The 12205-nt window shown below is 35.6% G+C and overlaps 1 protein-coding gene across 2 annotated transcripts in view; it reads left to right on the top strand.

Annotated features, from left to right (window-relative positions):
• The window catches only part of AVL9 (AVL9 cell migration associated), a 150743-nt gene that overhangs the window by 105908 nt on the left and 32630 nt on the right, over positions 1-12205 (top strand). The window contains exons 5-8 of one of the 2 annotated variants that reach the window (XM_053714439.1): positions 3399-3488; positions 6112-6178; positions 7168-7208; positions 11641-11679. In XM_053714439.1, the coding sequence (XP_053570414.1) occupies positions 3399-3488; positions 6112-6178; positions 7168-7208; positions 11641-11679 (237 nt within the window). The remainder of the gene's footprint in view (positions 1-3398; positions 3489-6111; positions 6179-7167; positions 7209-11640; positions 11680-12205) is intronic. The other variant, XM_053714440.1, reaches the window with a different exon arrangement.

The following is a 12205-nucleotide window of genomic DNA, read 5'->3' as shown; positions in this document are numbered from 1 at the left end:
CAATGATTATGTGGATGTCACAAAAACCCAGGACAAGAGTAATCATTGACATTCCTATTAATTTTAGCAGAGTAGATACTGCTGTACTTCATAAGTCCTCTACTAATGTTAGAATTACTGTAGAACCTATTAACACATTTATTCTTAAAACAAAAAGAATAACTGAATATTTAGGGGAAGGAGCATGATAGATGAACCAGTCAAGTACTATGTGACAACAGGCTAAAGCTGTCATTTAAAACTTTGCTCCCTATGTGTTGCTGCTTTTGTGACTAATACTTTTCCACCCTGGCTATTCAAAAATGGGTCTTTTGACACTGCCCTTCTCCCTAATGGCCCCAGATGTAATATCTCTGGTGGCCTATCAGATACTGCTTCCCACAGGGGAATTTTACAGAACTTTACTCATTATTACTCATTACTTTATACATTCATGTTTTATAATAACATTGATAGAGCTTACTAGGCCAACACATGAAAAAAAAAGTATTTTTGTTAATGTGGTTTCTCTGATCTCTTTAAGGAGGAAGGTAGGAAATATAGTAGTAAAAGTCTCTCTCTTTTTAGCCCATCTTAAACTCTATTTGTTTTGTGGTAGATGCCCCAGTTTTGGTTTTGACCACATGTACCACTTTCCTACTTGAGTCTTCCCCACTTACAACCTTTTTGATTAAGCGTATTGTTTTCCAGTCACCTAATCTCTTTATCATTGGTGCAAGAATAGGTGCATCATGCTTATCAGCAGGAACCTTGGTATTCAAAGTTCAAGCACAGCAAGCAGTATAGCAGAAAACTTCTGATCTGAAAAGCTGTGACCTTACAATTTTGAAGATAAAATTATATTTCTTCCTAGGATAAGACTACTAAACCTTACCAGTGACTTCTTTCCGTTCGGGGTCTTATATTTGTTGCCAGCATTCCTTACACATTATCACTCTCTTGCCTATAAGCAACCCTTAAGCAAAATCAAGCCTTGTACAAATAGGTCCAGTTTTTATTTTTTATTTTAATTTCAAGACAGGTTTGTCAAGTGCTCTACTTAACTAAAGTCACTCCCTTACATCAAAACAGCTATTGAACTGGATTAATACATGTCCAAAATCCCCATCTGTCCCACTCACTATAGGTCACTCTACTTCCTCTTTGATTGCCAACCTTTTCAGTTTGTAGCTGTTCTATTTAGGCCAGCACAATCCCATGCATATGCAGTGAATGTGTTTTCCCTTCTCTGGATGGCATCCTTTAAAGGGCTCTGTCTTGCAGGCTAGCATTACCTAAGAAAACTGTGTTCCACAGTGCCCCCATGTCAAGAATGAATGATCAACATCCTAAAGATTTCTATGGACTTCTCTGCTGGCATCACTTTTATGGAAGTCATTTTGTACTCTGTGTTTCACTCAGTCCTATTTGTCAAAATGGTCAGACTTGCATACAGCACCTCTGTCAATTAGATTGGACTTCAGGTCCAACAAACAAAATGAATCTGCTTTATAGAAACAGCTTTAGAAAATATCTAGTGTGCTTTCATATTCACCCCTTACAAAGAATAATCACAGGCCTTTGTCCTAGTTCCACAGCATTTGTTTCTCTAAGTGAGTGGTATGAAGTGGCGTAATTTTCATACCACTTTGTCTCCGATACCCAATGGATTGGGAAGCAGCCCATATGACCACTTAGTTTAAGGGATGTGGTCTTTCAGGGAAGCGACTCTTCCTATAAATATTCTTGAACTTTGGGAGATCTTTGAACATTGTCATGTGGCTCTCACAGGCCGTCTATGCATGTGCAATCAAAATGCCACAGCTGTAAATAATATCAATCATCTGGAGATACACAGTTAAGCCACCGTGTATGAACATACCAAGACTCTCTGCCCTGGGAGGAGTTGTTTATTCCAACTATATCAGAGATTTACATTCTGTGAATAGACCATTGAAAAAACAAACAGCCATAAAATATTCCATCCCAGAGAGAAGTCTCTTCATCCTTCTGTCCTCTTCTAACTCACAATTTGAGTCAATGAAATTCACTAAAGGATTCCCCCAGAAATCTGTAACTTCAAAGTTCCATTTTTGCAGCTTCTGAATTAATGATCATTAAGTTTACTTTTATTTGTAATCTTTCCCACCTGTTGCCATGATGCTTGGGTTTTGTTTCCATACAGGTTAAGTCAATCTTCTTTCATAGAACTAACTGAAGGTGCAAATGCTTTTGTATTTCTTTTTGGTTCTGATTCCTCCTTAGTACTGCACTATCATTTTAAAAGCAATCCAGCATCTCCCAATTGAACCTGTGCATCATATCTCACTGAAACTGCCTACCTTGAAAACAACGGTGGCCACCTTCATCAACATTCTGTTTTCCGATCTTATTACCATATCCTCCACAATGTCTTGTGTGGTTATTCACCAAGATAAGATTGTTTTGCACACAGTCCCAAAGCTGCCATCCATTATTGTGAGGTGATAACTTTATTAGAAAGATCAGGAGGAAAAGACCATGACGGAGCGGATCTCTTAAAAAGTTAATGTTGTACAAGGTCAAAAATTATACTTTTAAAGGTATGTTTTTAAATTTGGAAGTCAGAAGAGGTGACCTATTGTTCATTGATATTTCTCTCTAGAAGGATAACAATTTCAACAACCTAAGTTGGGTATATTAGGGTACATGGTGACCTCACTTGTTCTTGTTCTTTATCAAGTGATTGCTGTTTAGTTAAAGCTCAATGTGTACATTTTTTAATAGTTTTTATTGAGGTTTACAGACACAATTACAGACATTGTAATGACTAAAAGCATTTCTGCCAATTTAAATAACAATACAGCTTTCTATGTAAGGAACAAAAATACTACAGTTATACATAAATGCACACAACAAGACTGCTGCAGTTTTGCTGTATGTTATTATAATTATTGCAATCATTTATAACATAAACCTATTGCTTAATTATTATTATTATAAACTAAAGCATAAAAAGTATGTAAGGCTTCTTTTAAGAAAGCTGAACCAAACCTCATGTTTTTGCCTCCTATGCTGGAGGGAAGAATATGCAATGCTATAACTTATGCATTACACACATATATTTGCAAGCCCCATAGCATTGGAAACAAAATAATTGTGCCATGGACCATATAAGTAGAATACAATTTCAAATATTAGGCTATATCTAACATGTACATTTTTGTATCCATCAAACTATTCTTTTTTCATAAGATAAATATTTATGACATAGTATAGCAAGAGCTTGCATTTATCAAAAATGAGGACATTTTATATTTGTTTAAACTCCATGAATTAACCATTAATTGCAAAATATCTGAAGTGTAAGAAATACTATTTCATTATAATAAAACTCATTTTAACAGCATGCCTATATCTAATTGATTTACCTTTCCAAGCCTCTGTACGGACTTCTGCAAGCAAAACTTCAGCTAATTACTCACGCCTACTTTGAAGAGAAGGATTTTTCGCAGATTTCAATTCTTAAGGTATAAATCATGTATGCTGCTGAGTACACATTGAAATATGTTAGTTTTATAGATCATCTGTGAGATTAGTAGACTTGCAATAAATCCAAATTTGAAGGAAAAAAAGGGCTTTATTTAATTATTTATTAAAATGTTTCTCAGCATGAATGTAGAGGAATAATCTACGGTTTGTGCAGTAAATGCCATAATAAATCTCTATGGACAATTGCTCTCAAATTTTGAAAAAAAATATTCTTGGTAATGAATTCTATAAAATGTATTTTATGAATAAACAATAAATATAGTGGATTAGAGCCGTCTTCTGGCTATAATACATAACAGAAATCAAATTACACATTTTAAGCAAACTTTCAAATATAGTGCAAGCGATATAAAATGAAAAAAAAAATCATATTCTTATATTTATGTGTATGGCTTATCAACCATGAAAACAACTGCTTATTAATGTAGTAGTGAAATTCAGATTTGATCCGCAAAAAATAAAAGTGCAGATGTCAAATATGTATACTTAGTGACATCATGTGTGACAGCATGCGTGAGTATCAGATGCACATGCGCAAAGCTTACCTGCTTATACTATTGGAGCTGCATCCAGGGGAAAAAAACAATCTAGCAGAACATGTGATACACATTTGTTTGCAAAAATGCATCTGTGATAAGTAAGTTATTGTAAAAATGCTTATTGTCAGAGTTTGGAATGTACTTTTGTGCATTTCAAATTTTACTTTTATGTCTCTAAAATAGCAGTACATATAAAGGGCTGATTAAATATTTGTCTTGTTCTGTGTTCGCTGACAGGGTTCATAACAAAATAAAATGGCCAGAAAATGAATTAAAGGGCCATGATACCCAAATGTTGAAACACTTGAAAGTGATGTAGCATAGCTTTAAAAAGCTGACTAGAAAATATCACCTGAACATCTCTATGTAAAAAATAAAGATATTTTACCTCAAAATGTCCTAAGTATTCAAACCCCATTACAAAGGACTATAAGCAGCAAATCAGTATGTCTGTCCCGGGACAGGCAAGGGAGTGAGCCTTGTGCACACACATGTTATTTCCCTATTCAGTTTAAGGAAGTTTACTATGAAAGCTCATGAGAGTTAAGTCAAATCTCATGAGATCACAGTAAAAGAGTTCATGACCTCAGCACTGTTGATGCTGATTGGCTGCTGTTCATTTCTTTATTTTTTTATTTTTTTTTTACCTGAAGCTGGACAGCAGCTGAGTATAACATTTTACACAGAACTTACTCTGCTGAGCTGAGGAGTTTGTGAGGTCAAATATCTTCCTTTTTTACATAGAGATGCTCAGGTGATATTTTCAGCTTTTTACAGTTATACTGCATCAGTTTCAAGTGATTTAGCATATGAGTATTATGTCCCTTTAAGCTTTTTATTCTATAGTACATAACATAGTAAGCACTTTTATTCTTTGTAAGTTAAAGGGACAATAAAGTCAAAATTAAACTTTTATGATTCAGATAGAACATGCAATTGCAATCAGCTTTCCAATTTGTCTATTATCTAATTTACTTTGTTCTCTTGGTGTACTTTGGTTAAAAGCATACCTAGCTAAGCTAAGAAGTAGCAATGCACTGCAGCTAGCTGCTGATTGTTTTTTGTCATTGGCTCTCTTGATGTGTTTGTCTAGGTCCAGTGGTACATTGCTGCTCCTTCAACAAAGGATAGCAAGAAAATGATAAAAATTGATCATAGAAACAAACTTTTTGGAATTGTATCCTCTGAATCATGAAAAGTTTTGGGATTTACGTCACTTTAACAAAGTATACCATAACAAAGTATAGTGATCTAACTTGTTACTTTGTATTCGGGTATAAAATCGTTTGATGTTTTCCCTTTTTAATGCTGTAAAATTTGAATTTTAAACAAAGTCTTGTAATAACACCAACGCCTACTCATCTTTACTTTAAATAAACAGTATGTCTTTGCAGTGCATTTAAAAGGCACCTGTAATTTATATAGCAAGACATACTGGGAAACAACTTTCTCTACAACAGTAACAGATAATTAGCTGTCATCTGGGGCTCCCAGAGCAGGAGCGAAACCAATATCCTTCATAAAACAAGTAATTCTCTATTTTACCCCAAACACCTATATTATCACTTTCACACTTGCCTATTCCTGCTTAATCTTATCGCCTTGATACACACTGTTCCTTTAAACATTTTTGCTCTGGGGCCTATATAATTATGAATAGTCAAAATGGAGTCTCCTCTGTTTACAGTTTAAAAACAATGGTCACAAATATAACATAGCTCTCAAGCTAATTTAATTTGTGATCCTACAATAATTGCAAATGTGAACACTATGTTGTTGTATGAAAGTTACAGGAATCCACTTTACAAACGCTTGCTAAAAGAACTCAGTTTCTTCTTCTATGGGTGTAGTAATGGAAACAATTAGTATGCTGGTAGCAGAGGCACATTACCATTACCAAATGATATCAACAGACAACTCACAATTCCATCCACATAGCCCCAATAATTTTCTTGTCTTTATTTCTACCATATAAAACCTACCATGTAATGTTCTTTATTCATTTTTATGCTTTATGGATTCTTTATTGTAACTCAAGTTTTCTACTTTTTTGTTTTTATAGGAACTTTATGAACATATGAATGGGTCCTTAGGAGGCAGCTCAATAGAAGGATCTCAGCTGTTTCTTGGTAAATATTTTATCCCTCCTGTGTTCTATGTTCTTTTAATCAGTTCTTGCATTGTTCTTCTCTGTATTTGCAACTTGCAGGTAGTTACTTGTCATTAAAGTCATGTCATAAAGTTCTGTGTGCTAACTGGCGCATCTAGCTATATCTCTGCAATGACCACTTTCAAACTCATGTTATTAAGGTGCTTCCATAGTTGAAAAGCATCTCCCTGTGAATTGAATGCACACATTTGGCTTTCTATACCATCTTTATGAAGAGAGCTTGTCAGATGCATTGTCTCACATTAATAGCTTCTTTTCTGCCACCCCTTTTTGGATGTCACACTGCTGCCTGCATCTTATGAGTGGTGAAACTCATCATATAGAAGATACCAAATAATCAGTGTTAAAAAAAAAAAAAAAACTCTGCTGAGATCTTTACATACATTAGAAATATTAATATAATTTTAAACAATTGAAAAATCACTGGTGTTGTCATGAAACATAAATGGTTTAATACTGTGGCCGCTCCTTGTCATGTTCTAAAACAAATTGTAGATCAAAAACAATACATATGTTAAAAATGGCAATCCATGTAAGCTGTAACTGATATTTGACTTTGGGTCCTTAAATTTGGACATTTACTTTGTCTTAGGAAAGTACTATGCACTTTTTTTATAGTGACAGCACCATAGTTTTATCAATATACTTTTTACGTCCCTCTGTCACTTATTAATGTAAAAGAAACCTAGGGTCACTGAGATCCTCTTTGGATTGTACCCGTGTATGTTCTTATGAATGACATCTCACAAGCATTGATTATCAAGACAAGCTAATATTTTAGTAATGGTGAATTCCTCATTACATTATCATCTTGTATACGTTTTATGGTCATTGAGATTTATTGATGCCAATGCTGCAGTTTTAAATAAAGTTTAAGTATAAAAGCAAAAATAAAATTGTGAAATAAGTGTTTGAAACTGAAATATATATATGTATATTTAATTTTAGGTCTGTCTCCCAGAGATCTGGTTCTTCAGTTTAGACATAAGGTAATTTTGTGGTTGTACTTTTTGTAAGTGGTGTGAATATTAATTATGACTTAAATATTAACCACAATTATGTTTTAACTGCACATGTGTCTTGGCTATCCTTTTACTAGTGGAGAAAATACCAACATGACTCTCAAGTCGTAATTACCTTAAAGGGGCATTCAAAAGCAAAAAGAACATTATTTAGTTCATTATAGGATGTCCTTTTTGAATTCTGACCCTATGGCACCGATAGCAGAGAACTGGGCAGAATGAATAGACTGGAGACTCAAATATATACAACAGTCCTGTTTATTAGGAGAAGGCTATTCAGGGAAATAGCTAGTAATGTCCAGGAATCTCTTATACTGGGAAACGGGTACAAGCAAGAGTTAACAGAAGAAAACTGTACAAAACAGTATAACTGATGTTGATGTCCAGGTCCAGACAGACAAGAGCCAAGTACTGAAAGGCCCACTTTAGGGCTAAGGACTGTAGTACACACTCCTGGGCAAAGCAAAGGTAATGTCGGCTTCTGTGGTAAAGTAAATGCTGCTCCTTGTCAAAGTAAAGGGAATGCCAACTTCTGTGTTAAAGTAAATGCCACTCCTTGTCAAAGTAAAGGCAATGCCAGCTTCTGGATTAATCAAATACATACAATATGCTGAATACAAGCTGCAAGCATCAGCAAAGTCAGTGCTCGAGACAGGGTAAACACATAGGCACAACAGGCAATAAGGTACTGAACCTGGGAAACTGCAACAGGGAAAGTCAAAGCAGTAGTACTAAATGTAGAGACAAGGTTAGGGCAGTCCAAGGTTGAAAGGCAGGCAGCAAGTATCTAAACATAGGCAAGGTTACCAGCAGGAATTCCAAAAACAAACAGGAAGCAGGAACAGGATAAACTTCAATGCCAAAGCCAAGAGTGAAGTCATAGGTTGCTTAATATGTAGTCAGAGAGCACTTCCCTGGTTGAGTAGCATCCTGGGAGGGTGGAGCTGAGAGACACACTTACTGCTGATAATATTCCTGCATAACCCCTGCAAGTACACATCCTCCAGTGGCACAAAGCAAACTGGACTCTGAATCTGGAGTCCCTGGTTCAATCCCAGGCAGATCCAGCAAGGGAGTCACCACCGGCATCCCCGCCGTGTGATTTGCATTTTAGTACGAACAGAGCTTATAGGATCCTTACACCCTAGCTTTCTACTGTATAGACCCCCATTTATCATTCAAAAGGCATCATCTGCCTATTGCATAAGTAGCACGTTTTTTTAGTTGTGCAAAGAATAGGCATTGTCAGTCGTCCCAGGCAAGTCAGCCCAGGATGATTTGAATGTAACATCTCTGAGATGGCAAAGGCTTAAAAGAACCTGATCCCCAACATTTTTCTTTTCATGATTTAGATAAAGCATGTAATTCTAAACAACTTTTCAATTTATTTCTATTATAAATTGGCTCCATTCCCTCCTTGTCCTTTGTTTAAGGAGAGGCTGAACTAGCTGAACACATCTGGTAAACCAATGAAAAAAGGTATATATGTGCAGCAACCAATCAGTAAAGTCTAGCTCCCAGTAATGCAATGCTGCTCCTGAGCCTGCCTAAGTTTGCTTATTAAGTAATGATATAAAGAGAATGTAGCAAATTTAACAATAGAAGTAAATTGGAAAGTTGGTTAAAATCACAAGTTCTGTTTTACATCCCTTTAAGAACCAGATTGCTGCTTCTTTAGGAGCAGACACATGCTCTTAAAGGGATTGTGAACACTTTAAGATTGCAATAAAAAATGCTTATGCATATTGAATAAACTTTCCGATATATGTGTATTATTTATTTTGTCCCCCTTTCTTGTAATTTTAAATGAAGAGTTTTCCAATTCTGAGATTTGATAGAGCACATGGCAGGCTTCACAAGCCTAATTCTGCCACATATCTGTCTGTCAATGGCATAGTTATAGTTTAAAAATATAAGTTAGACGATAAGTTAGGAATGCAAAACAATTAAGTATTTTACTAACATAATGACTATGGCTACCAGTGTCTTCTCCAGTATGCATTGACTACTCCAAATAAGGCAAGTGGTGAATTTGGCTATTGAAAAACAGAAAAAAGGTGATAATGCATTCCAAACATTTTCAAACTCACGTAGTATGTTTATTTATTGCAAGACTGTAGAAAAATCTTGTAGTTAGAAGGTGTTTAATGTTCCTCTAACTTGTATACCACAGGATTCGCAAGAGCAAGCCATCACCTTATTGTGTTAACAGCTGCTCATGTTGGTAGCCACTAGAATTCACTCCTGAGCAGGACACGGTCGGTAATTGTCAGCTAAGGGCGACTGTTACTCCTGATTGGCTCACTGGCTGTATTTTACTTGTATCTCTAAAGTGAGACTTTATCTGTGAGCTTACTGCTTAATCACTTTTACAGTGGTTAATACATGGTAAGCTAGGGTCAGTAATACAAAATTCCATGCTCTGACAGTTTAGTGCTTGTCATTTTTGCGTTAGAATGTCCCTATAAATAATGTGTATACTTTCTCTTTATATTTTACTTATGTAGCTGTTTATATTAAAGTTACAGTCTAGTCAAAATAAAACTTTAATGATTTATATACGACATGCAATTTTAAACACCTTTCCAATTTACTTTTATCATCACGTTTGCTTTGTTCTTTGTTGTTCTTTGTTAAAAGCTAAACCTAGGTAGGCTCATAAACTAATTTCAAAGCCTTTGAAGGCCGCCTCTTATCTGAAGGCATTTTGACAGTTTTTACAGCTAGACAGCGCAAGGCCATATATGCCATATCGATAACATTGTTCTAACTCCGATTGAGTTACATAAGAGTCAGCACTGATTACCTAAAATGCAAGTCTGTCAAAAGAACAAAAATAAGGAGACAGTCTGCAGAGGCTTAGGTACAAGGTAATCACAGAGGTAAATAGTATATTAGTATAACCGTGTTGGTTATGAAAAATTGGAGAATGTGTAAGGGATTGTCTACCTTTTTAAACAATAACAATTCTGGAGTAGACTGTCCCTTTAAAGGAACGTGGTACTCAAAAAATATCTATTCTTTATACGTGAGCATTACTTTATTTTTAAAACTTAAAACTGTACATATTTATGTTTCCTGTTCTCTGTAGTCTAGCTGGCATTGTTTAAAGTAAACCGTGAATCACAATTGCAGTGCCCCTTCACTGTTCCCTTTGTGACATGTGTGCATGTGTAGTTGGTCCTCCAACTTGTCTCAGAATCATGAGCACAATGACATATAATGGGCTGTGTGGCACACTTTAGGCACCATGTTCTACACAGTGAATGTTGCTATGGAGCTCTTTGCATTGCATCAAGGCCAGACTGGGAAATGAGACCGGCCGTGGGAATTTTTTAAGAACAGCCGAGCCACTGCCCTCCCTAGTTATTACTTTTCAGCTTCTAGGAACAGCCTTGAATAGATGAGCACAAGGCTCGCTCCGTGTCCTGGCTGGGAGGCTCCCTCTACACTTCTTGCCAAGCTGCAGCCCTGTGGTGCTGGCGGCCAACTAGGAAATTTCCTGGCATCCCGGTGGGCCAATTCGGCACTAAGTTGCAGACTTGCTCATGCGAGGCTGCTTTCCACAATGTAAGAAGCAGTGGTCATTCAACTGCTTCTTCTTACCCTCTCTGCCACCTCTGAGTTGGCAGAGATAAATCACCACAAACACGTTTGTGGTGATTGACAGGTCCTGCTTGCACACGAGCAGGAGCTTAGTGCTGCACAAGCAAGTGCTTTTTCAATACTTATGGGTCTTGGATGTACAGTATTCGCTACCCATTCACCATGAAGCTGATGGAAAGGTTCCCAAGACAGGAAACTTGTCTGCCTACGGCATCGTACATGGGGGCCTATAACTTTATGTAAAAAGGAAAACAAAGTAGCAGGGGTAAAAAAAATGTAAATATATTTTATTAAAAATACTTGCTCCCCAAAAAAACTTTACATCTATTATCTTTTCTTTTACAATCACTTTACGTAAAGGTGTTTTTAAATTAAATGTGAAAATAACAGGAAGAATATTATTGTGTACAACTTGGTCCCAGGATTGTAATTATTAGTGGATGATAAGGGATCACTCACTCACAAAAATATATTTTTACATCTTTGTAAAAAAAAAAAAAAAAAGCACCGTTATATATTTTGAAATATTCTGATTTATATGAACGTTTGTTTGTTCTTATAATGAGGACTCATAGCTATAATTTCATATTGCATGAAAATAAAATATAACATTGTACAAATGACCGATGCCGCATAATATTTCCAACTGTCAATTTAAATTAGTCTCTAAAATAATAATTACGTCAGATCTGGTGGAAACAATACCCAATGAAGATGTTAATTAAGGTGTTTATATTTGTGACTTTGTGTGGTGTAAATATGTTTTATAACGTGTTTTTTATATTTCATGCAGGTGTTGATCTTGTTTAAACTAATTCTTCTTGAGAAAAAGGTGAGTGAATTGTCTGAGAAAACAATCAGACTGTAAGACTAGACTTTTTGTCATTAGATATTGTTCCCAAGCACTACAAAAAGGTTCTAGTTTTGACTCTGTAATACACAACACCCTCTGATACTATAATTTAGAGTGACATCCATCATTTAATTACAGAGAGTTTTTGTGAAGATTTTACTGGAATCTTAGATGACTAATACCAGTATCACAACTTAAATCAGATAAAGGGGGTTACAACCACAGTCTGTTATTTATATAAGCATGCAGGAAACCTTTAAATCATGTTGTTTTAGCACACACAAAATAAAAAAACACACACACACTTTCTCTTTATAGCCTAAAAAGGTTTTCGGTGCTCTTCTACTCCCACTGTTGACGGTAAATGTTTCTTTGATAATTAAAGGGACACTGAACCCAAAAATCTTCATTTGTGATTCAGATAGAGCATGCAATTATAATCAACTTTCTAATTTACTCCTATTATCAAATTTACTTCATTCTCTTGGTATCTTTATTTGAAATG

The sequence above is a fragment of the Bombina bombina genome, chromosome 5, assembly GCF_027579735.1.
Source record: "Bombina bombina isolate aBomBom1 chromosome 5, aBomBom1.pri, whole genome shotgun sequence".
Classification (NCBI taxonomy): Eukaryota; Metazoa; Chordata; class Amphibia; order Anura; family Bombinatoridae; genus Bombina; species Bombina bombina.
Note: the sequence above shows the minus strand (reverse complement) of the source record. Positions and strands in the feature narration are given on the sequence as shown.